Source organism: Colius striatus, chromosome 24 (genome assembly GCF_028858725.1).
Source record: "Colius striatus isolate bColStr4 chromosome 24, bColStr4.1.hap1, whole genome shotgun sequence".
Lineage (NCBI taxonomy): Eukaryota > Metazoa > Chordata > Aves > Coliiformes > Coliidae > Colius > Colius striatus.
Genome location: NC_084782.1, coordinates 5,850,152 through 5,874,881, shown reverse-complemented (window position 1 = coordinate 5,874,881; position 24,730 = coordinate 5,850,152). Strand labels below are relative to the sequence as shown.

Sequence of the window (24,730 nt, the reverse complement as noted above, 5' to 3'; positions counted from 1 at the left end):
CGCCGCCGGCCGCCCGGGAACGCCCCGGCCGCGACCCGCGCGCAGGGACGGGGCTGAGGCCGCAGCTCCGCGCCGCAGCGCCTGCTTTATTGTAAACGGTGGCAGCCAGCAGCGTCCCGCCGCCCACAGCCCGAGCCTCCGGCAGCAGCGCAGCACAGCGGATCCGCCGCGCCCGCCGCTGCCTCCCCCAGCGGCCGCCCGCCCCGCCGCACGCAGCGGCCCCGGCTCTGCCACCACAGTCCCACACGCAAAGCTGATGCGACACGCTGCAGTGCTTCAGGGAGTCACTTGTGTCCGAGTCAGCCCAGCGTGTCCGTACACCCGTGCACAGCCCGGCAGCACTGTTAGGAAATGAAGTGAGTCTGTGGGGTGATCTGTTCCAACTTGTGATCAGCTGGGTTTGCTGATGCTTCGTAATTGCAGATGGTGACTTCGTGGCGATGAGCCTGAATTAAGATTAAATGTGTTAGTCCCGAGGAGCAGGATTCAGCTCCTTCCTAACACCTGGCTGCCAAGAGCTCAGCCGGTTCCCAGCTTACAGACTTTCCATCGCAGACCCACCCCCACCCACCACTCCCACTTCTTCCTCACCACCAGAGCTCAATTTAAGCCACAATTTAACACTAATAGCAGAGACTTGCTCATCTCTGCTCTCACCTACCTCTGTCCACTCCCCTTTCAGGCCTATGTAAAAAATCTTTGTTGACTCCGCTCCAAAGTTCTTGGGAAAGTGGATGGAGAGGTGGTGAAGGTTGGAGAAACGGGCAATCCTGAAAGGAAACACACTCTGAAACTGGAGACACTGTGCAAACGGGGCCCTGCACTGTGCAGAGCTCCTCCTCTGAGCTGAGCGTGCAGGAGAAGCAGCTTCCCCTCACGCTTGCAGTGAGCAGCCCAGCACCTGGCTGTCACTGTGCTAAGAGCAAGGACACGACACCAGGATGATGCTGCACTTCCAAAAGTGCTGGGTCATAGGCACAGGCACCCCCCCTGGCTCCAGGGAGGAGGTTTTCAGCTCAAAGCTTCCACCTGGTTAAGGGCAGGATGGAGCCAGGAAGGCAAAATCTGCTCTGAGCAGCTTTGAGATGGGAGGGATGCTGCCCTGAGCTGGGCAGAGGGATGCAGAGCCCCCCTAGCAGCCCCCCAGCCCATCACGGGCCCCACGTACTTGGTGGGATACTCCAGCTCGCCCGTGGGATCCCGGTTCAGGCTGAAGGTCTGCTCAGCTTCCCTGGCTGTGTCATCAAAGGACATGTGAGGAATGTTCCTGAAGCTGGGAAGAGGGAGGGAACCCAGGAAGTGAGCACCACAGGTGTCAGCTAATCGCTTTCCTCCCCATCCTGCAGCACTGTCCAGATTCCTCTCAACAAGAACCTGGATTTGCTTTGTCTTCTATGGGAGAAAATGCCAAGGCCACCAGAAAGCATCACCACATCCCAGACACCCAACACCCTGAAGAGAGAACAAGGAAGAGCAAGAAGCAAAACTGGGAGATACAGATCTCAGCACACCTGGGTATACTGGAGACCAAAGCAGGGCAAGAGCTGCCCCAGCAGGAAGCTGGGTACCAGATACTTACATCAGGTAATTACAGCTACAGCCAAGTTCTGCTTGGGAGGACAAAGGAGCAGCACAGCCCAACAACAGGACTGGGCACCTCAGGGGAGCCCTGAGGGGGCTTCACAGCCATGTTTGTGGAGCACTGAGGACAGTGTTGGCTTGGTAAAGGTGCATTTCCCACACACACACACAGTTATTACTGAGTACTGGGAAGGCTCTGTCTCCTTTCAGCAGCTAAAGCAGCAGGGCCACTGCTGAGAGCCACACAGGTCACTCGTGTCCCTCCTCAGTTCCCCCCAAAGCAAAACCTCGTGGCCATGGATCCTTTGCAGTCACCACGCCAGCAGCAGGCTGGTTTCTTTGGTGTCTCAACCAAATGGACTCTTCTAATGAAACCCACCACACTGTTTCTCTAGAGAGAACACAGCCAGCAGCCAGGCTTATCCCCCAGTGTGTGTCTGTTCCCCCTGGGCCCGGGGAAGGCTGAGGCACGGCAGAGTAACGCTGCTCTCAGCCCCAGCACGGCCCCGCTGCTGCCCGGGCACTCCTCAGCCAGCAGCCCGCCAGCTGCACTGCGGGCTCCAGCAAAGTTACTCACAGCCTCATCTCTGCTGGGTGCGTCCCGTCGTCTTCTCCCATCACAATTACTCCTTTCAGTTTCACGCTGCCTGTAAACCTGCCGAGACACAGAAAGGGCGCTTCCAGCTGCGCTGCGGCGCGGTGGCAGCCCGCGGGGCGCTGCCGGGGCCCGGCCGTGCGCAGCCCGCTCAGCACTCACGGGATGTTAAACAGAAGCTCCTCATCGTCGTCGCTTTCCACGAACTGGGGAGAGAGCGAGAGGCGCGGTTCAGGGCCGGCCCCGGCGCCGCAGGTACGCGGGCGTCGCGACGGGCTGGGGGCTGCGGGGCACGGCCGGGACCCCCCACACCGCCCCGGCCCGGCCCCACCTGAGCGCGGTCGCCGCGTTCCTCCCAGGCGCGGAACACGAGCGCGCCGCTGCCCTCCCGGCGCTCGTTGAGGCACTGCAGGCGCTGCCGGTCGATGCGCAGGTACAGGCCCCACGCCGCGGCCCCGCCGCCCGCCGCCTCCCCGCAGCAGCAGCTGCAGCGCCCGGGCCCGTGCGCCATGGCCGCGCCTGCGCCCGCGCTCCGTTCCGTTCCGGCCGCCTCTGCCGCGCCTGCGCCCCGCCGGCCCCTCCGACCTGTGCGTCCCGTCCCGTTCCGCCGCGCCCGCGCACTGCCGCCGGCCCCTGCGCTGCCGTTCGCCGCTGGCCGGTCGAGCCCCGGCCGAGGGCTGGTCCCGGGGAGCGCCGGGGGCTGGTGCAGGGAGGAGGGGGAACGGGAGCGCCGCTGCCGCCCGGGGAGCCCGAGCGGATGCTCTCCGGGGCCGCAGTTTTGCGAATGGCGTATTTAACCGTCATGAACGATTGCGGTTGGGAATGTCCTTTAAGCTTATCAAGTCCCAACCTCGCACTGCCAAGCCCACCACTAACCCATGGTCCTGAGCGCCTCATCCGTGCGTCTTTTGAACATCTCCAGGGATGGGGAGTCCCCCACTTCCCTGGGCAGCCTGGGACAGTGTCCAACAACCCTCTCGGGGAAAAAGGTCTTCTCAGCTCCAGTCTGGCCCCGTTCACTGCACAGAGACACAAATGATCAAGCAGACATGGTCCAGTGTTTGGCTTTTATTGAGACATGATTTTCCTCTTTTCATATAACTTATCTAATTAAAATATTCATCTTAGTTACCACAAAAAAAAGGAACATAGAAAATTGTATATACACGGTTGGAGACCAAAATACAAATGCAAGTCAAGGTCACTCCCCCTCCTGCCCAGGTCACTCGCCCCACCACCACCACCAGCAGGGCAGCGAAGGGGGAAGAGGCAGCTCTGCTCGGTTCCCTCCTGTGTAGTGTAGCACAGAAAAATTGCACCAGTGTAACAGCCTGGGCCCCAGAGGCTGGGAAGGGAGCAAGCAACCCTAGACTTTGCTTAGTTCATGTTTCAGGGAAGTGACTTTCCTGCCTTCCTGGCTGAGGGCCAGCACCCACCTCTGCCCTCTGTACAGTTTAGTACCTGAACAAAGGAAAGGGAGGGCAGGGAGAGGAGCTGGCATCAGTCCCAGTGTTAGTGGGACCCGCTCAGCACGGAGCCAACCCTCTCTGTACGCCCCTCCCTGCAATCCAGCAGAGCTAAACCACAGACACAGCTGGCAAAGCCTAGGGCAAAGGGGTTGCTCTGAGAGGGAAGGTACGTCACCCCATGACAGCAATGCTCTGGGCAATAGCCACAGCTGAGGGTCGAGCTGTGGGATTAGTGAAATGGCAGTTCAGCAGTGCCCAAGATTGTTCTCAGGCCTCACTCAGATCCTTTGCTCAAGGCTCCACTGGGGCCTGAATACAATGCCAGGCTCCCCTTCCATCCCCTCCAGTCCTGCCCCAAGTACAGAGGGGAAATGAATGGTAGCACAACAGCCAGCAGAAGGAAATATATTGTTATCTAATTAAAAATACAGCAAAATTAAACACAGTAAAAATGCCAGAGTAAGGAGCCAGTATTTTACAGCACAACACACACTGAAATGCTGCATGGTAACATTAAAGCATCTGGGACTGTAACAAACTTACAGCACATGAGAGTCTGAGAACATTTTTCCAAGACCTTCAAGATAAGAAAAGAACGAAACAAAGGAGAGACGGGTGTGCAGGGCAGCTGGAGAGAAACAGCGAGGAAGAAAGAAGCCCAGAGACACCAGAGGCATACAGGGATTTTTCGAGAGCCTTCCAGGGAGAACTCTTCACAGCAAGGTTTCCCCAGGTCAGTGTGCACAGACAACTCCACGGGTTTGGGATTTGGCAGCCACAGAAACACAGCAGCAGAGCTTCTCCAGAGCTGCCAACAACAGCAGCATCCACTAACAGCACTTTTTCAACCTAGACAGCACAGTCTGGGGCAGCAAATATGGCTTGGGACAGGAGAATCTCCCCCCTTTCCGGTCCAGTTGAATCTGAATCCTAACAGGCTGCTCCCTGACCCATGAGCAGAGTAGCCCCCTTCATCCCCTCCTGCAGCCCTTTCTCGGGAGGTTCAGTATCACAGCACGTTCCACACAAGAGACGTTCACCCCAGAGGGACTCCCCATTTGCCAGCGAGTGCCCAGCTCCCGCTCTCCGCTCAGCCTCAGCAAGTCCACCTGAAATCACGCCTCATGCAGCACTCAGGCTCCCCACCTGCCCCAGGAGCTGTGCTCACCCTTCCACCAGCCCCCAGGGCTGCCAGGCCACATCACACACCTTTTGCTTCCAGAGCTCCAGTTCCTCAGACACCAAGAACAACTGAGCTTTGTGAGCTCCTGCCAAACCACACTCCGTTAATCACTTCCCTCCAACCTCAGTCAAAGGTTCAAAGATCCCTGCATTTTCCAAAGAGGGGGCAGAGCAAAACATACAGGGCAAAGACAGGATTTAAGCACCAGCTTCCAAACTGGAAATAAATCCTTCATGATTCCCCACAGAAAACAGGAGAAAAGCTTCCCTTCTTTCCATTGAAAGAGGCAAACTGATGCCTTCACTGCTATTTAAAAACCATTTTCAACTCCAGAGGCAGAGGCTCCTCTCTCTAAACAAAAAAGTTAAAATCTGACTTGGTGCACAGTAAAATTTCTCCCCAAAACCCTTGATCTATTCCCAGCAGCAGACAACAGCAGCAGAGGAGTCCTCAGTGGCTCTTGGCATCCCTGCACAACAATGGAAGCATCTGTACAAGATCTACAGTAACAGCAGAGAGAAGGTCGAGCTCTAAGGTTTTATTAACATACACAAGTAGAGAGCAAAGCCTCAGGGTTTGATGCACTTGCCAAAGGACCAACGAGCAGAGGGGCCACTGGCCCTACCTGTCCCAGAGAGTCCAGGTGGGACTGTGGGCCCAGAAGGTACCAGATCACAGGGCCCGACTCCTGTGACACCCAGTGTCCACTCAGACAGAGGGACTCCTGCCAGCCCCAGTCACAGAGAGGCTGGCCCTTGAACTGGATTGGGAGTGGGGAGACTACCAGGAGCCACATAAATAGTACCAGAGGGGAAGAGGGGCAAAATATTAATTAAAACCATTTTATAATTTATTAAGAGGTTAAATAGTAAATAGTCTCTGGATCTTCCACTCTCAGCAGGTGCCAAGACTTCACATTATTGTGTGTCGGATGACAAAGCTAAAAACGTGAAATTAAGGGCAGGGGAAAGGAGGAGGGCTTGACACTGAGAAAGGGACCAGAATAAAAGATAAAATACTGTGCTGTCGTCCTATGCAGATCAAAGCTTCTCCCAGCAGCTGCAGCCTCCAGAGAGTTCAAAGAAAAGGTCTGCTTGGGTACCTTCTCCCCCTTCAGTACCACTCCCCCACGAGAGTGAAAGTCCCAGATCTGCACTGCAAGCTTATCTCCGAGAGAACCTGTTTTTGAAAGCTTTGATAGTCTTTGCCATCATGGGTGCAATTTCTGCAACAGAGAAAGAAAAACAACCCCAAATTAACCAAAATCTCACCCATTACAGCAGCAGTCACAGACTAGGAGAGCAGAGACTGCTTGAAAGCTGCAGCCCTGGCATGGCAGGGCTAAGTGTGAGCTCCCTGATTGTCACAGAGGGAGCAGAGCCCACTGCCTTCTGCGCTGCAAGAACACAGATCTCTGGTTAAGCTCTCTCTGCTTCCTTCCTGAGGGAGGAAGGGAGCTGCACTACAGTTTCACCTTTCCAAACTGTGGGACAGGGACGGGACAGCAGGAGGGGAAAGGCAGGGTGTCTGCCCCACTAGCACAGGACAGGCTGGCCCAGGCAGCGCTGAGCAGGCAGGCGGATCGGAGGCTTCCCTACGCACTTTCTTGTGCAAGGGGTTTGAACAGCCTTTGCTGAGTCCTTTGTGAGAGGCCACCAGCATGGAGCCCCTGCACAGCCTGGATCTCTCTCACAGGAGAAGCAGCAGATTGGTGTATTAATAAAGGAGGAGCTCTAGGAGAACACACAGATGGCTGTGGCTTGTACTTACTCTTCACTGCTGGTTTCCTGGGGTCATAGGAGGAGAAAGTGCTACCTGAAGATGGGACAGAATGGGCACTGCTGGTGCTGGGCCCATCATAGGACTGCTCCTCACTCACACGAGTGTGGCTCTTGCTAGATGTGTACAAGACTGGTTTTATTCTGAAACAGAGACAGGACAGATATTTCAGCGCAGGAGTCGCTGTGGTGTGATGCAACTCTTCACACACGAGCCACATGTGTTAACAGCACCAGTGACCAGCATCCCCATCCTTCCCAGCAAGGAAAAAAGCTATTCCAGTTACAAATTTCACTTCCAAAGGACCTCCTGGACACACAATAGCCTTTCCTGACAGGATGCAGAGCTTCAGGGAGAAGCTGTCAGAAGCCCTCAGGAAGAGAAGCCCTGAACAGCAAACGCTACTGACAAACACTCACTTGGTCTTCTCTGGCAGAAGAGGTCCTCCAGTTCCAAACTTCTCTTGTCTCCTTCGTACGTCCCGAGGGGGTTTTGCTGCAGAGTTCACAAACGCCATTTTGGCCACTCTACCTGTAGGGAGGCAGAAGGAAACACCGCTTAGATCCAGCTTCCTATCAAGGAGGCTCCTCAGTGCTTGTCTGGTACAACAAGCTACAACCACTGCTCCCAGTCCATCCATTCCAAAGCTCTGGTGACAGCCTCCTCCCTCAGGGGTAAACCTCACAACATGGGCTGTGAGAAATCAGACTCATCAGGTCAGTAGCTCTCACGTTCACCAAAACAGCAGGAATGCTCCTCCCCACCCTCGTTTTCTTCAACCCCAGCATGGAGAAGCCACTCTAGAACAGGAGTTCTAGAGCTCCTAAATGGAACTAGATTTAAACCAGTCACCCCAAGAGAGCTTCCCACCACAGAGACATCTGCTAGGCAGCATTCCCAGCCCCCCTGGGGCACCTTTGGGTTTGTTGGCGTGGGCCGAGCCGATGTTGCGTGCCAGCATGAGCAGCCGCTGCTCGCGCGCGTCGTGCAGCCGCAGGTACATCTCCCGCCACGACTCAAACTCCTCTGGCTTCTCGTTCTTGAAGTCTCGGAGACAGTGATTGTGCCACAGCTGATCCGTATCCTCAATGAGCACCTGAAACAAACCCACCCATAAGCTGAGATCCCTCCTGACACCTTCACTCCCCTCTCCCTCGGCACCAGTGCCGCTGCAGTACCACAGACAGGACACCTGAGGGGCCAGCTTGCAGCAAGAGATGGGCAGACAGCAAATCCAGGAGCTCCAGACTAGCAAAAGCCACCTCTTGTTGTAAAGAGCATTGTTCTTTGCTCTCCTGCCATTGCAGATGAGGGCAGAAGGTCTCTCCCATGTCCCCATGCCTTCCCCAGGCCCGGGCACTCACATGATTACATTCCTCAATGCGATACAGCTGCTCTGGGGTGCATCTCTCCAATACTGGCTCCAGCACTGAGAAAGGGACACCACCCACTTCATAGATTGCTAGAGAGAAGCAAGATGCACAGTTTTTATCCTGCTCCTTCCTTGCCAAGGAAAGGGCTCAATACCCTGAAATGGAGCAGAAAAAAAAGCAGCAGCTCTGCACACCACTGCACAGTGAGGGGAAGGAGAGAGGGACCATAGGTGCAACAGCTCTAGTGGGTCACCAGGCACCAACATCCCCAAGTAAAGTCTGTGCAAGGCTCTATTTCCCGTGTTTTAGCACTCCCTGAAAGCATGGTGGGTGCCAAGCCCCGCAGTGCTTGAGCTTTCAGCGAGGTCTGTCCCATATCAGTTATCTTGCCCAGGGACAAGGGGCAACTGACTGCTCCCATGCTCCAAGGCAGCACGGAGGAGTTGCCCAGATGTCAGTACACCTGCACCACAAGGGCACTTTAAGACAGAGAAAGAAAGGTACTCACAGTCAATGTTGTTACTGAGGACTCTGATACACTGCTGATACAGAGACATCATCTTTGGGAGGTAGGCAGTTTTAGAGCCTGAATACACTTGCATCTTTGAATTCAACCGGCGGCCTGTAAAACCTGCTTCGTTCTCTTCGACTGGCGAGGACACTGCTGCAAAGTGAAAGGCTTGGAGTAAGGAGGGAACAGAGAAAAGAAGAGCCCACCCTGAATAGCACATGAGGTGCAAGCTGTAGTCACCCAAAAGCAACCTAGAGGGCTAAGCCTTCTCTAAGAGACCTGCAGCCTGGTTCAGGAAGGGCAAGTCCAAAGCCCAAGCCTCAAAAAGGGTCAGTGAAGGATCTTCTTCATTTCTGCTAGAGCACATGGGAAAGCACCTACCTCTTCCTGAAAGCCAGGCTCTGGGCTTCAGAGGCAGGACACCAGACAGACAGACCTGAACACAGCCAGCATCCACCCTCACTTCCTCCCACAAACACCGGCTGCAGCCCAATTCAAACCGATCTTCCTGCCCAACATACCTTTCCTTTTCGTCTGGGAGCAGGGAATGGACTCTATTGAAGGGAGAGGGCGGTAGTTGGCCTGGATCGGGGGCAGTGGGATGTCTGGTAACGTTGGTACCACGTCTAAAAGTATCTGGAAGAAGGATGTACATGCAAGTAAGCCAAGGATACAGGAGAATGTTACATCCTGCCAGCACACAAACAGCACTGAACTGCATTTTGTTTGGTATGTTGAAGAAGCCCCTCAATGCTGAACAGGAAACAGCCTCGGGGAAGGCTGCACTTGTGCCCTGGGGCTCTGTCAGGCCTCAATACAAAGAAGCTAAAATTCAGGATCTGAATCACTCTGCATGTCCAACATCCAAGTATTTAGCTGACAGTGTTCTCTTCTGCTCTCCCTATTTTTGAATAAAGAGGGTTTTGCCTATTGCATTTCTTTTCTCCCCTCCCTCTTCACCAGCTTTTCCAGCAGTTCCACTCCAACAGCACAAAGCAGTGCCCGTGGCTCGGGGCAGGTGAAACACACGGTGCCTCGCAGGAGCCAGGAGTCACGGTCTGAGATACCAGTGAACACTGCAAGCACTGCCTGATGCAGAGCACAGCCCAGCACCTCCACAGGGAAAACTGTTAAACCCCAGAGGGCAGAAGGTAGGAGCAGCTGGTCCCACCTTCTTTGCTCACTTTCAGATCCTTCAAAAGCTTACCCTCTTTGGTTTAGGAGGCTCTGGTACCTTCTTCTCTGCCTTTTTCTCACTTGTTCGCTTGTGGCTCGGACTTTTTCGGCTGGAGCTTGAGCTGTTGGCACTGGCTTTGGATCCGTTCTGTTTGCTGTGCCCCCCATCCTTCTCCCCAGCTGACGCAGAGGGTTTGACCACTTTCTTTTTCTTTCTCTGGGGCTGGTCGTAGCTGAGGTACGACTCAAACGACATGGTAGGCTGTTCAAATTCATCCTCCACTTCTGCCTCCCCGGCATTTGAGCCCATGGATTTTTTGTCCATGTCAGAGGCTTTGCGCTTCCCTTCGGAAGATTTTGAGCTCCCAGAACCCCCCTTTTCTTTGCCCCTGTTTGAGGAGTCACCCGGAGCTTTCCGCTTCTCTCGCTCTGCGTTAGAGGCCTCCGGGCTCAGCTTGGGCTTTTCCAATTTGCTTTTATCAGAGTCCCGATGTTTCTGCTTCCTCACATGGTTGTCCAAAGACTCTTCTAAGTGTGGCAACGTGTGCGACTTCTCCTTCCTGGACGTGCCACTTTCTCGGTTCTTTTCCTTCTTGATGCTGTCTGACGGCCTCTGCTTCTCCTTGCTGCCCCCTGCCATGGGGGCTTCTCGGAGCTGCTCTTTAAAAGAGGCCTTGTGCAATCTTTCTGGGCTGAAGGCAGAGGTTCTGTCCTCTGCCCTGTCATCAAGCCGCTGCCTCTTGTGAGCAGACTTGTGCTCTTTGCTTCGACTCATGTTCCCTTTGTCGCAGAACTCAGCAGAGGTCCTCTCCCGGCCTCCCTCCAGCTTCTCCTGAAAGCTGTGGCCTTTGCTGGCCTTCTGAGGAAACGCTGTCGGTTCGTCCTGCTCCTCAGAGGCATAAGGGTCCGTGTACACATCCTGAGGGCTCTCGCTCGGCTCAGGTGACATGGCTTGTCCATAGTCTGAGCACTCCTGATCTGAAGAGAGCACTGGGGAAGATCTGCCCCAGCCCTTCGCCGCATGGCTGCTATAGCCGTAAGTCTCAGGGGCTCTCTCAGGCCTAGGATACCTTTTGGACTTCTTTTCCCTATGATCTGGGCTATAGGACTGGCTGCAAGATGGCTGGAAGGGCTCTGAATACTCCTGGTCAGGTTCCTCATCCTCTCCAAGGGAGGATTCATGCTGCCTTTTCCTTGAGCTGCTCCTCTCGTAGTCACGGTCTTCAGAATCCAGGTTATTTCTGAGGGGAGAGGAAAGCAAAACAGATGAAAGCTTCCCAGTCTGAATGAATGGAGCCGCTCCCCACGTGAGCAGGAACCTCTTCCCAAAGACTAAGGTTGCACTTGATAGTTCTGTGACAAGAACACCATTAATTCTCTCAGGCACAGCAACATTTGGGGATTTAGAAACTGCATTTCTCACAAGAATTTATTAAGCATTTTAATTAGGACTAGAGGCCTGGCAGCTCACTGGGAAGCAGACACAGATGCACACAGACTCCTCCAAGCCTACACACTCCTGGCTTCGTGGCACCTACGGGAAACACCCCCCAGTTCAGTGGAGCGTGTGGGGACACCACAGCCAGGGAAATTACCAGGAACAACTGGGGCATTGTCACTGCTGGGTTCAACACAGCTTTGTTACTGTAACACCCTTGGCAGCATTAGCTTTCAGTTTCCATAGGATCTGGACAGATAAAAGCTTGCTTTCGAAGCAAGCCACTTCCTTTGCTTGGGCCTAGAACTTCCTCTCTTCAGTGTCATAAAATGGGAAGCAAGCAGACTACATCTCTTGCTTTATGAAGGGCACTTTTCTGGCATCTACTGTTAATCTCTTCATCAAGCTGCAAGTTCTTGAAAACTGGCCCTTGCTTGCACACGGAACAGCAGCCGTGAGCCACCCCACGCTCTGCAGCGGGCAGGGGCAGGAAGGCTGGGCACAAAGCCCACACACACTTTCACACTCGTGTCACAATTTTTTTCTGGAGCCTCCACTTTGTTTCCTTGGTCAGAGAAGTTTATAATCTCCACTGCAAAAATACACCAAAGCTTGCTCCCCACGATAAGCAGACAGCTTCACTCACCTGTCTGCCTCCTGGGACACTGGCACCAGCTTCTTCCACCTGGCCACGAGGTTCTTCGCAAAGTCTCCGACAAACTCGTGTTTCCGCAAGCTGTTCACAGTCTTCCCAACACCTGTCTCCTTCAGGAGAGCCAAGACAGAAATCCACCTCAGCAAAACAGTCAACATCCTCACCTCTCTCAAAGTTCTACAGGGTGAATAAGGTTGACCTGCTGCCTGCTGCTGTGAGGTAGAAGAGCCTCCTTCGCCTAGCAGCAGAGGCATCACGTGTTACGTTTTCAGCAGACATTGCATCAGTTACTACCGTTCTGTAAATGAAACGAGACTTCACCCTACCTTAGTTGTCATTGCTGTTAATAAACCACGTTGGCTTCTACCCTGACTGCTGGCAAGTTTGAAGGCAGAAGTCACTAATAATTGTAAGGATTAGCACTTCCTGATTTCACAGCGATTCAGTTACTGCCAGGAACGGCTCCCACTCTCACATCCCAGTCAAGTGTCACGCTTTTTGAAGAAATAAGGATGACAAGCTGTCCTCCACAGTTCCACACTTGCTCTGACACACTTCTTCCCCATGCCTGGAACTCTAGGACTGTCACCGTCACAGTGATGACATAGAGCTGCAGCAGGCACCGGGGCAACACGTTCCTTCCAGGGCAAGAACGGTTGCCATGGCAGTTACCCTGTGACTCAACAGACACGACGAAAGTGTGAGAGACTTCACAGCTCTTACCACAAGAATGTCAACTGTGATGGGCAGCTCAGACAGCCTCTTCAGACTTTTCAGCAGCTGCAGAGACAAGAGGGAAAGCATTCAGCCTTGTCATACTGAACCACGAGCTGTGATCACAAAGGAAGGAAATTCTGCACGGCGTGAGAGCTTGTTGGAAAGAGCCAAGTGCAGACAGCTCCTGAGAAGCTAAACACGAGGGCCAGCTGTAAAGAAATCATTGTCTCCTTGCCTATGTAGGGCGCATCTGGGGATCTTAAAACACACTCAAATATTAATGTTGTTTTCACACGGGACTGCAACTCAGCTGAGGCTGAAAATGTCAGGAAGACAGACACACAATTCTGTTGCACAGCAAGTGGAAGAAAGGACTTGGAAGCTCGTGACTCTCAGAAGGTGGTGCTGAGAATCACATCACATATTCAGAGAGGGAAAATATTAAGAGTCCTTTCTGAAGTGTTGCAAGCTAGACACTGGGGGAAGGAAGATTTGTAGATGCTCTTAAAGATCTCAGAGGGAACACATATCTCCCCTTCAGACCCTCCACTCTGCTGACAGCCTCTCTCCTCTCAGCTATAATCTGTGCTGAAAAGGCAAGCGACCCACAATCACTGCCCTAGCTCTGCTCCCTTCCCTTTGCCACACACCAATGAAGAATGCTGTTGCCCTTGACACACACGCTGCCAAGTGAGGTCCTGCCAGCACATACAGCTGCTCCTATGCCAAGGGGGGGTTTGGGATGTGGCTTCACTGAGATGTCTGCAGCCTTTTCGGTTCCAGTACCCAGCAGCACACATCTGGCAGCACCACTGCCCCTTACATCATTTCCTGCAGCTCAACCACAGTCACAGACGAGCCTCATCAGCAGTCCCATTATTACAGCCCCTCTAGAGCCCCAGCTCGTTCAGCACTGCTGTGCTACATCCTATACCAAAGGCTCTCTCTGGGCCACAAGATCTTCTCTTGAAAGCACTGCGCTCAGGCTCAAATTAGCACCATTGGCTTAAGTTACTCCAATCAGCCTCCACTTCTAGCCTACAAGGATCAAAGAGCTTTAGAGGTTTCCTTCCTTTCGAAGGAAATAAGTTCTTTCCACTTATTTGAAGAGTGCTACCACTTTCAGAGAGAAAACGCTCCTTGACACGGGGATAAGGTTCAAGCAGAACCACTGGAGAGCTGTGATCACCAGAAACCACTGCCCTATCTCCATTATCACAGGGACTTCATTGCTCTGACCAAAGTGTTAGGTTTTCTTGTTTGCTTTAGCAGTGAAACACTGACACCAAGAGCAGCACTGTGTTTCAGCACTCTTGAGCTGAGATGCTGTTTGGAACCGGGGAAGAAGGGAGGAGAGGAAAGATGGATCTTGTACTGGACGGGAAAATAAGAGCAAATCACAATATTAAAGCAATAGCACCCCTGTCAGCTGATTACCCTCCTGGAGAGGCTGTCTCAGAGCTTACAAATCCCACTATGGGAGTAAGAAAAGGCAGAGACTCACAGTCTGTCAGAACAACCCAGTGGCAACTAACTTCAAGCCTAGAAACACCAGCACTTCTGAGGGTACTGCTGAAGGTGTCGGAAATAAAAGGAGTGTGGGTCATGGGACATTTCTGCAGGGGAAGGGAGAATGTTCTGCAGGGGAAGTCCCCATCCCAGCTGGTACCAGCCTGTGAATGGTTGGGTTCTGCTGCTCCTTCCCTTGCAAAAGCCTGCAGGATCAACAGAGAAACAACGAACGCTGTGAGGTTACTGGAGAAAGAGTCAGCCTGTGCAAATAGTGCCTGAAGGCTCAGAGTGCCCAGGCAGCACAGACAAGCAGTTATTGCCCCAAGCTGACACAGGACTCAGGAAACAGGAGAACTCATTCTCTGTGCACAGCGTGCTGAGACAACATTTGAAGTCTGTGTGTGCTCTCAGCACCACAGAACCACAGACCTGCCCCGGAATGGACTCCTCAGCATGCCTCAACTCCACGTAGGGCCCCACCAGCTAAATCCTGCTCTGGTCTTGTCTGAGAGGGTCGGGAAAGGAACCAGACCCTCCAGTGCATCACCCCAAGCTGGGCTGGAGCTGGGTAGGTGCAGGGGACTGCAGAGGGTCAGCACTGGAGCACAGCAAGGCGCAGCTTTCTCCGTGGGCGCTGGCAGACCTTGGCAAGGCAGCAGTTCTGCAGGTGTTTGCCCCGGTTAAATGAAATGAACAAGTGCAGAGCGGCTGCACACCCCTGACCACCTCCTCTGTCACCTCGGTTAAGTGAAACAGACCAAACACCTGTAAATAGCCACAACAGATGGCCCTCCTTTAAAATACGGGTAAGAGCACACAGTGGGCACACATCTACAACCCCCAACCCCAAATCTCAGCTGAAAACCAGAGCTCGGGACCCCGGGGCCCAGCGGGAGAGCTGCTGTCAGTAAGAGCCGCAGCCGAGCAGACGGGAGCAGAGGTAGAGAGCGGGGCAGGGCACATGGCAGCCCTCTGCCACGGCTGTTGTGGCACCTTCCCCCACGGAGATGAGCCCAGGCCGCGAATCCGGCGACTTCTTGCCCCGAGCCTGACCCTTCGGCGACCGGTCCCGGCCCTCTGCGGCCCCGGGCAGGGGCTGCGCCTCGGCGGCAGCTCACGCCGGGCACCGCCGCGGCTCGTCCACCGTGAACACGTCACCAGGACCAGACTCCTCCGGCGAGTCCCGCCGCCGGCCGCGCAGCGCCGTGCCACGGCCCGGCCGCACACGGGGACCCCGCACGCCGCGAGCCCAGCGGCCGGGCAGCAGCGCGGGGGTCCCGCCGCCGCGGCTCGGGGCCGCTGCCCGCCCGTCCCGCCCCACGGACCGCGGCCCCGCGCGGGCACGGAACTGCCCGCGGAGGCGGCCGGGCGGAGGGCAGGCCCGGCGCCGCTCCCGAGCCCCCCGCGGGGCGGCCCAGCCCCTCCCGCCCGCCGGCCCCGCCGCGCCGGGGGATCCCGCCCGCGCCTGCGGCCCCGTCACCTTCTTGGGCTCCGAGCTGCCCGCCAGCCGCGACTGCAGCTTGCCCACAACTTCCAGCACCGACTCCGCCATTTTTACTGCTGGACAGGCCGCGGCGGCGGAAGCGGCTTCAGCGCCCGCTGGCCACACGGCGCCGGGCCGCGGCTGCCGCCATGTCGGCTGCGGGCAGGAAGCGGAAACGGCGCGGGGCTGCCCGGCCGGCGGCCGCCATGGCGGGTGAGGGCCCGCCAGCGCCATCGCGAGTGCGGGCAGCGCGCTGCCGGCCCGGCGGGACGGGCCCGACGCAGGCAGCGATTTGTAGCCACGGCCCGCCCCGAGCCTCGGCTGGCAGCGAGGGCAAAGCGGGCTTTTAGCTGTGTTTGCGGACAGAGGCTGAGAGCGGAGCCCCCTCCCCTCAGCCCCGAGGCAGCAGCAGGGCCACGGGCCCCCAGCTCAGCCGCGGAGGCCCCGGGGAGCCTCTGTGGAGCGGGGCCAGGCCTTTGGCTGCCTCTTCCTTGCCTTGGCACGGCTCAGGCCTTCGGTTTGCTGCTAGCTGCCACCATGCCCTTGGCTGGAGCTGCACCCCCTGCCTGCAGCCCCTTCCCTGTGCCTCAGCGCTCAGCTGAGGGTGGCTGTCCTCACATCACCCCACAAGCCTGCTGTAAACATAGAAGTGCTATGAGGAGTCAGCTGCCTGGGAGCCAAGGGTGTTACACAGAGAAAGTTGAGGGTCTGTACCTCAACCTGCAAAGCCCTGAAGTCAGAGCTGCCCCCTGGACTGACCGGTCTCAGCAGCATGGTGAGGAGCAGATCCAGAGAACCAGGACTCACCCAGCAGGACGTGCAGAGACCTTGCATGGGGCACGGTAAGTGCTGGGTGATGGAGAGTGGCATGGGGACAGTATGGTTCCACCTCAGCCTCAGGCCCGACTCCCCTTTCTACTGCAGTCTCACCCTGGTCCCCTTGCCCAGGGCTAAACGAGCTGGTCCAAGAAACCTGATCTTTATGTTCAAGCGTAACACAGGCCCCAGACATGCAACTCAGCAGGAACAGCTGTTCCTGGCCAGATTTGCTCCCTCAGACATTGGCTGCTCTGTCACTGCCCAGTCTGCCCAGAGTTCAAGAACATCCAAAAGCTGGATTTTTGTTATTGCTGATTCTTCCCCCCTTCTTTCACCTGCACTGAGCCTCCAAGAAGCCCAAGGTGGATAAGGAAGCCACATCCATCCCCCTGGTGACGTCAAACACCTCTGTCACCTGAACTGTTTGTGTGACAGCAGCTCCAAGGGCTTCCACTGCACAGCCAGAGAGGCTGGAGCAGCAGCCCAGAGCCAACCTGCTTTGGGGCTGAACCAGCTGCATTTCCTCTGTATCTCACCACTGCCACCAAAACCAAGTCCTTCAAGGTACAAAAACCCGTGCTGGGTTCCTGCAGCGAGTTCTTCCATCACCTGCTGCAGATCCTCACCTGCACAGCTCCACGGCGTGTCCCCACCAGGCCTGGCCACCGTCAGCACCGGCACAGGGCAGCACATTCACCACCCCAGGCAGCTGCTGTGGCTTCTTCCTCCAGGAGGTGGCTGTGGAGAACTGGCACATCACTGACATCTGAGTCACCTGCAGCCTCAGCCACCACAGTCATCTGAGAAAAGCTTCCTGCAGCTCTCTGAGATTGACCAGTTCATCAACCTCCCCTGGATCAGAGGAACTGATGGGTGATGGGCTGCAGATGCCCAGCGAGGCTGCAGCTCTCCAGGACGCTCCCGTGGCTCGAGCTTGACCCAGCCCCAGATGCTGCCAGCACAGACCTTCCCCATTCCCTCAGCCCCTTCCAACCACTCCTGTCTGTGTGCTTCAGAGATCCCTCAGCCACACTGGCTTTGTGGCCCAGCTTTAAGAGGATCCATGCACCATCTCCCTTGGCTTCCCACCAAAACCCCTCCCACAAAATCCACAACAGAAATCAGGGGTTAGAAAAATTTATTTGCTTTTTGGTACCAGGAGCTGCTCATTTACCAGGAAGGATGATGCCATCATACTGTGAGGAAAAAAACAGAACACCAAGTGAGGAAGTGCCATCAGGTAAAGGTGCAGAGTCACCACCTTCATTCCAAGCCAGTCACACAACTCTGACTTCTGCTTCAGGTAAGAACTCAACTCCACTCATCAGCCCAGCAAAACAAGCAGCCCCAGCCTTCACAGCCTGACCTGACAGGATCTCACTTGTCCCTTTTACAGTCCCACATGTGGCCCCTGAAGTGAGCAGTAAAAGCCTTTCAGCAGGAGCACTCATTGTCCAGGCTGTGTCAGAGATATGGACAGAGGATACACAAACTTGCTTTACTTGGAGCACTCCACCCTTCATGTCTGGCAGCTGAGGCCAGGAGCTGTCAGATAAATCCTAACACTGCCTCATCACTTGTGGTCCACGTACATCCCCCCTCTCAGCCTGTGGGAGATGGTTACACAGGGGCTGATAGCTCCAGCTATCCTGCACAGCTGCTCCTTCAGCTCAGGGGCAAAAAAGAGGGCATGAACAGCACTCACACGCAAACACAACTTCTACTGCCCCAAAGCAGTGATGAGCACCCCCTGCCCAGGGCCGTCTCCCAGTGAAGCACGTTGCTGGTACTTGCAGAAGCAAAGCCGAGCGTTACCTTCTGCTGGAACCAGCGCATGGCCTCCTCCTTCCCAATCCTGTGCTTGGCCCCGATGTTGCCCGTCCTGCGCTTCTTGTCAGCGATGCTGAAGCCAGGCCTGCCCAGCACCTGCAGAGCACACCCACACCACTGCTTCATTCTGACACAACTTAGCACCTCCACAGACTCAGAGAAGCAGAAGTGAGCGTGGAACACATCATTTCTTTCCCTGAGGACGAGAGGCCTGACCAGCACTGCCAACACCAACTTCTGCCTGCTTCAGATTTCCCGTGAGGCACGGCTGGGCAGGACTCAGCCACTGCTGCTGTGCCATCCTGTGCCCGAAGCCTCTCCTGCAGCTCCTTCCTTCCCCCACCCCAGCACAGCCCCTCCAGCACTGGCCCAGCAGGACCACACAGAGCCTCAAGATCTGCTCAGCAGAGACTGAGACGTGTCATAAACACCAGCCCTGGGAATCTCAGTTTAGACTTGGATTTCTTTGCTGGTTTTCTATCTTCCCACAAGTTCCTCTGAGACACTTCCAGGTCCCTTCCACACGAGCCCAGGAGCCCCCAGGAAGCGGGGTATACGCACCACGTAGAAGTCCAAGCCGTAGATACCGATGCTGGGATCGTATTTGATCCCCAGATCGATGTGCTCCTGGATTCCAAAGCCAAAGTTCCCCGTGTCTGAGAAGTTGTTTTTTCTCAACTCATATTCTCGCACCTGAAACATTTGTTGCCAGTCACCATCTCACCACTGACTGCAAACACAGGAACAAGTCCTGCGTGTCCCAGCTGCCACCAGACCCACAACTCGCTCCCACACTGAGTCGTCTGCCCTAACATTTTGCTCCTGCTCATAAATATCATCAGCAAAGACAGAACCCAAAGAACAGAGAAAGCAGCCACCACACCCCCTGGCTCCTAAAGGACAAAACAGCAACCAGGTGGAGAAACAGCACAAACTCAGCAGCCTGTGTATGAAGCTGCTGCCCAAGCCTAACACCCAGGCTGACCTGTGACCACACCAGTGCCACTGCAGCCCCATCTCTTCAGCTGCTACACAGTCACTTTTGTTCTTTCACAACTCAACGGCCCAGACCAGCCAAATTCTCACCTTCAGGCCCTTCTCCAGAATCTCCTCTGCTTTGGCCCCACGAACCGTGCAGTGAACAGCGATCTTCTCGTTTCTCCTGATGCCAAACGACCTGACAGTGTATCGTGCTGTGGGCAGCAACAACGGCACTTACATACTGAAGCCTCCCAAGGGAAACTACCACAGCCGAGGCTCCTCTGCAGCCCCCAGCCCGGGAAGCGCCCCCGCACGGGCCCCTCACCTTTGGAGAAGACGGGGGTCTGCCCCGTCAGCTGCTCCAGCACCTTGGCCGCCCGGGTGAGCCTGTCGCCGCTCTCCCCCACGCAGATGTTGAGGCAGAGCTTGCGGATGCGCAGCTCCCGCATGGGGTTCTCCTTTTCTCCTTGGTCTTGCTGTGGAGAAATGACACAGGAGCTACCGGCGAGAGCCCGGCACGCAGCCCGCAGCCCGGCCCGGCGGCCGGAGGCGGCTTGGACAGGCCGCTACCGCAGCCCGGCACCGACCACCCGGCACCGACCACCCCGCGGACCCCGCCGCGACCCCCTCCCGAGCACGGCGGCGGCGGCACGGCCACCGGGGAGGCCGCGGCCTGTCACGGCAGGCGCCTTCCCATGGCGGCCCCCCGCCTCCTTCCTGCCCACACCGGCCCCGCAGCTCTCCCTGCCGACCTCCCGCACCGCCGCCCGCACGGGCCGCGTCCCGGCCGGGCCCCGCTAAGGGCGGATGGCGGCGGATGCAGCCGGCACGGCCGGGCCGCGGCCCGCGGCCGCCACCACTCACCGCCATGGCGGGGGCGGGGAAGAGACGGCGCCGCGCCGCCGCGGGGCCTTATGGGGCGGCGCGAGCCACGGCGCCGCCTGGTGGCGCGGAGCGCGCGCGGCCGGTTGCCGGGTAACGGCGCGGAGCGCGCGCGGCCGCTTTGGCCCTGGGGCGCGCGGGGACGGCCCTCGGCCGCCTCGGCACCGGGTGAGCTCCTGCGGGAGCGGGCCGCGGGGACGCGCGTGCGACCGGGCCGCGCCGGGGCTCGAACCCGCGCCCGCTCCAAAGGCCCCGCCCCGCCCCGCCCGGCCCGGCCCGCGCCGCGAGTCATGTGTGCGGGCAAGATGGCGGCGCGGCGGGCCGCGGGGGTGTGCGCGGTGCTGTGCGCGGTGCTGTGCGCGGGGCTGTGCGCGGGGCTGTGCGCCGCCGCCGCCGCGCCGCTGGTGATCTGGCACGGCATGGGTGAGCCGGGACCGGCACCGGGGGGGCTGGGGCGAGTCTCCGGTAACGGCTCTGTGGGCGCGGCCGGGCCGGCCCCGCTCCGCACCGCAGCGCCGCGAGCTGCCGGCTGTCCCGGGCGAGCCCCGGTGCGATGCGTGGGGAGGGGAGGACAGGGCCCGGGCGGCGGCCTGATGGTGCTTGGCGCGTTCCCTCCGCCAGGAGACAGCTGCTGCAACCCACAGAGCATGGGCTACATCAAGAGAATAGTGGAGAAGAAGATACCGGGGATTTACGTTCTGTCTCTCAAGATCGGAAACAACCTGGTTCAGGTAACTGCCTGTGCCGTGCCTGTGCCGTGCCTGTGCCCGTGCCTGTGCCTGTGCCTGTGCCGTGCCTGTTCCTGTGCCTGTGCCCGTGCCCGTGCCCGTGCCTGTGCCTCAGCCGTGCCTGTGCCGCGGGGTGGGCTCTGTGTGCGCTGGAAGTGAGCGGGTCAGTGCTGCAGTCCATGCCCTGCTGGTGTTTGCCTTCTTTGTGAACTGGAAAGCTTTGGCAGGTGGAAACCAGTAAAGTCGAGATAATACCTGCAGAAAAGAACTGGGGAGATCCAAATCCCTGGTCTAAATCGGATTAATATGCAAATCCACTGATTAGTACTCCAGGGAGTGCAGAAGCCTGCAACACTGTGTGTGCTACAGCAGAGCTTTGTCTTTCACCACCCTCCTTGATTCACTCTGACACCTTTTGTGTACTAAGGACAGTCCTGCAGCCTCTGTTGTGTGACAGTTTTGTGTGTAGGGCTGTATTCTCCAAGCCTCTCAGGGTAATGTGCAGTGTGGGGCATCTCCTGGGGTCTGGAAAAGCTGGGTGATGCTTGGGTGTGGTTGTGTTACATACACACACACAGATACAATCTGAAGGGATTCAAATGATGAAGAGGTTTGGGGAAGTGCCACAGTTTGGTGTAAGGTGGTTTTGCCAGTCAGAACAGGAACAAGGACGTGGTGGAGGGAAGTCTCAGAACCTCAGTTTCACTCCTGTCCTGCTGTGAAGGTTAAAGATCCTCTTCCAAAACCAGAACTGTCACTGGTCTATCTGCAGAGATGAAATTAGTGTAAGCCCCTGTCAAGGTCCAGTTGTACTTTGTAACGTGTGTGACCCATCAGGATGTGGAGAACAGCTTCTTCATGAACGTGAACGACCAAGTGAGAGAGGTGTGCAGGCAGCTGGCAGGGGACCCACGCCTGAAGGGAGGCTACAACGCCATGGGCTTCTCCCAGGGAGGACAGTTCCTGTGAGTTTTGCACTTCTGTTTCTAGAGGGTTGTGTTTGGGGTTGATGTAAGTCTCCTTGGAAGCCCTCAGCAGACGTAACCTGACAAACCCGTTTGTGAAGGAACTGCTGGAGCGCTTTGGAGCACAGACAACGTGTTTGCCTGTGGCCCAGCTCTACCAGGAAGGGCCAATTCCCTTTGCAAACGTTGCCCACGCAGTGGCAAGCTGAGAGCTGCCTGTGAAACCACACTGGTGGCCAGGGCACCCTGCAGAGCTCAGCACCTTCCTTTTCCTCTTCCTCCCCAGGCGGGCAGTGGCCCAGAGGTGCCCTTCTCCCCCCATGCTCACCCTGATCTCTGTGGGAGGGCAGCACCAAGGTACTGTACCTCCTGACCACCCTGCAGGCTGCTCTGCTTGCCAGGAGGAACGATTATTTTGGTCTCTTCTTTAAAAACTGACCATTTTGCTGTGAATTGGCCTGTCCTGTCCTTGCTGCCTGAGCCTGGGGGTCTGCTCTGGCCCAGCTGCGGGACGAGTACGGCGTCTGCTGTCTGGCTCTGGTGTAACTGGCAGTGGAAGGGGCCTGTGTAGGACAGGACTTGAACTCTTACTGTGGAAGCACTTGGGAAAAGAAATTTCTACCTAGAGAGCAAAGGCACTGTGAACCTTCACCTCGTGGGTTTCCCAGCTGGCATGTGGGAGGCTGGAGCCCCACGGGAAGGGGCAGGTGAGATCGAAGAGGCAGTGCAGTGGAGTTCCAGAGGTGTGCAGCTACCAGTGGCTGCCAACACCTTTCAGATGCTCTCCCCTGAGAGATGGGCTCATGCCCATTCCTGTGTAGTGCAGTGGGAAGACTTGCAGGGAACCACCCCGAGAGCTGTGAGCACAGCAGGCTCTGCGTGTGTGCCCTCAGCTCGGCAGCACCAGCCCCGGGGCCAGGTCTGTCAGAGGGAACTGTAGGGTGGAAGGCCGCCTGATGCCCTGGGTAGTGGTGTCAGAGGGAGCTGTGGGGTGTGACTGAGCTGTTCCCTCCCAGGGGTGTTTGGCTTCCCGCGCTGTCCCGGCGAGAGCTCCCACGTGTGCGACTGGATCCGCCGGGCGCTGGCCCTGGGCGCCTACACCCCGGCCGTGCAGGAGCAGTGAGTGCCCTCAGCGGGCTGCAGCGGGCACGGGCCGTGCTCTGGGCACCCACTCACCTCCTGCTCCCCTCTTCTCCAGCTTGGTACAAGCAGAGTATTGGCATGACCCCCTGAAGGAGGAGGACTACAGGAAAAACAGCATCTTTTTGGCTGACATCAATCAGGAGAGGGTAAGGCCCTGGCTGGCCCTGCACCCCAGGAGCACACAGAGGGCTTCTGCTGGTGGAGTGATGAATGAGGCTTGTCTGTGGCAGGGCAGCTCCTGTGTGCTGCACCCTTTGCAGTGGCTGGTGTAGCTGTGCCACACGCTCATCCCGTCACGTGGGTGGAGCCTCTCCAAGGCTCCTGCAGGCTGGAGCAGGCACATCCCCAACCAGCCTTCCTGGGACCGAGGCCTGTTCTCTGTTACTTTCATCCAGGGCATCAATGAGACATACAAGAAAAACCTGATGGCTCTGAAGAAGTTTGTGATGGTGAAGTTCCTCAACGACACCATGGTCGACCCCCCGATCTCTGAGGTGAGGGGGCGCTGCCCCGGGGGTGCCACGAGCTTAGCCCTGCTTGGTCCTTTGGTGGCCTGATGCTGCACAGCCTCCAGCAGCAGCTGCTGAAAGCTGCTTCTCTCCTGGGAGCCCCTCAGCTGTTCCCTTGTTTTTTCCTGGCAGTGGTTTGGGTTTTACAAGAGTGGCCAAGCCAAGGAGACCGTCCCGCTGCAGGAGACTGTGCTGTACACAGAGGTACGTGCTGCTGGGGCTGGGGCGTCCTGCTGCTTCCACCCTGCAGCGTCCTTGGGGCCCTCAGGAGTTCTAAGCCCCACAGCTGTGCTCTGCTCACCATCTCTGCTGTTCCTGGGGCACCGCACCCACTTGCCAGTGGCTGCTTGGCAAGGCGTTTCCCTCCAGGCCGGTTCTGGCAGCAGGAATTAACTCTCCTGCCAGGCTCAAGATCCATCAACTCTGCTCTTTTTTAAAGCTTCATTCTAAGAGTCATTAAAAATGCCTTTTCTCCCCTCTGAGAAGCTTTGAAGAGCTGAGGTGGGACCCCCTGTAGCCTGGCAGCCCATTCTGCTGCAGCCACGGCCTCTGCCCCTCAGGGCTGCCCCCCATGCCCCTTCCACAGCCCATGGTCGTGCTTCTCTCTCTGCAGGATCGCCTGGGGCTGCAGCAGATGGACAAAGCAGGAAAGCTGGTGTTCCTGGGGGTGAAAGGGGATCACCTCCACTTCTCAGAAGAGTGGTTTTACACCACTATCCTCCCCTTCCTGCAGTGAAGCTAAAAGGGAGGCTCTCGTGAGGGCAGGGGGGAGGGTCCACCACTGTAGTAAATGCAGCAGCTACTGTGCAACAGCACTTTGTGTATGAGGCTGGGGGAGCTGGGGAAGGGGAGGGGCTTCAGCTCAGCAGTTCCACAGCCTGCAGAGGCACTGCAGGAGGAGACTGGGATTGATCTGGGTGTAATTACACTCCAGTATGGGGTGGATTGAGCCTGGCACTAACTCTGAAGCACTGCATCCTGCACAGGCCTCGGTGAGTCTCCTGCTGGGAGAGCTGGGGCAGGCACCAAGTTGTGAGAGGTGTGTTCTGGGGCCTGTTCCCTGCAGGAGCCAAGGGCAGTATTAACCCAGTGCACTAGAGCAAGATGCTGCATCTTCAGGGGATCAGCAAGTAGCTTTAGCTGGCTGTGTGCAGAGGAGAGGTAACAGAGCCTGTCCTTCAGAGGGGGAAAAGGGATAAATATAGAGGTTTCTGGGGAAAAAGGAGGGGTCTGAATTAAGTGGGTACTAACAGCTTGAACAGTTGTCAACTAATGGCTTGTTTTATGCACTTTTGTACAGCAACTGAAATCAATAAAGAACTTACATCTAACCACCTGAACAGTGAGATCTGACAGCTCCTGCCACCTGGATGTGAGGGGAGATGAGTCTGTCCTGCCTGG

The 24,730-nt window shown here is 56.7% G+C and overlaps 3 protein-coding genes across 9 annotated transcripts; 1 reads left to right on the top strand and 2 right to left on the bottom strand.

Moving 5' to 3' along the window:
• The first annotated feature begins 11 nt into the window (after positions 1–11).
• PPT1 (palmitoyl-protein thioesterase 1) lies at positions 12–24,669 on the top strand. 5 transcript variants are annotated; one of them, XM_062014628.1, is made up of 10 exons: positions 12–356; positions 1,347–1,584; positions 20,606–20,715; positions 21,550–21,677; positions 21,964–22,034; positions 22,694–22,796; positions 22,876–22,966; positions 23,216–23,314; positions 23,462–23,533; positions 23,943–24,669. In XM_062014628.1, exons 2-10 carry the CDS (start codon positions 1,395–1,397, stop codon positions 24,063–24,065), a joined length of 987 nt encoding a protein of 328 aa, XP_061870612.1. In that variant the 5' UTR covers positions 12–356; positions 1,347–1,394; the 3' UTR covers positions 24,066–24,669. The 5 variants fall into 5 exon arrangements, with proteins under 5 accessions (XP_061870612.1, XP_061870615.1, XP_061870613.1 ...); XM_062014627.1 differs by lacking the exons at positions 12–356; positions 1,347–1,584 and adding exons at positions 15,877–17,594; positions 17,688–20,152; XM_062014631.1 differs by lacking the exon at positions 12–356 and having other exon boundaries at positions 1,492–2,431.
• PITHD1 (PITH domain containing 1) lies at positions 67–2,714 on the bottom strand. Its single transcript, XM_062014632.1, has 6 exons — positions 2,508–2,714; positions 2,339–2,382; positions 2,159–2,236; positions 1,169–1,273; positions 662–770; positions 67–446 (listed from the first exon to the last, which is right to left on the bottom strand). The coding sequence occupies exons 1-6, from the start codon at positions 2,685–2,687 to the stop codon at positions 345–347; spliced, it is 618 nt and encodes a 205-aa protein (XP_061870616.1). The 5' UTR covers positions 2,688–2,714; the 3' UTR covers positions 67–344.
• ELOA (elongin A) lies at positions 5,352–15,656 on the bottom strand. Of its 3 annotated transcripts, none has more exons than XM_062014619.1 (11): positions 15,470–15,656; positions 12,484–12,540; positions 11,752–11,870; positions 9,699–10,908; positions 9,013–9,127; positions 8,489–8,644; positions 7,972–8,069; positions 7,523–7,703; positions 7,027–7,138; positions 6,599–6,750; positions 5,352–6,053 (listed from the first exon to the last, which is right to left on the bottom strand). In XM_062014619.1, exons 1-11 carry the CDS (start codon positions 15,539–15,541, stop codon positions 5,992–5,994), a joined length of 2,334 nt encoding a protein of 777 aa, XP_061870603.1. In that variant the 5' UTR covers positions 15,542–15,656; the 3' UTR covers positions 5,352–5,991. The 3 variants fall into 3 exon arrangements, with proteins under 3 accessions (XP_061870603.1, XP_061870604.1, XP_061870605.1); XM_062014620.1 differs by having other exon boundaries at positions 12,087–12,540; positions 15,470–15,510; XM_062014621.1 differs by lacking the exon at positions 15,470–15,656 and adding an exon at positions 14,419–15,183 and having other exon boundaries at positions 12,087–12,540.
• Positions 24,670–24,730: the final 61 nt, after the last annotated feature.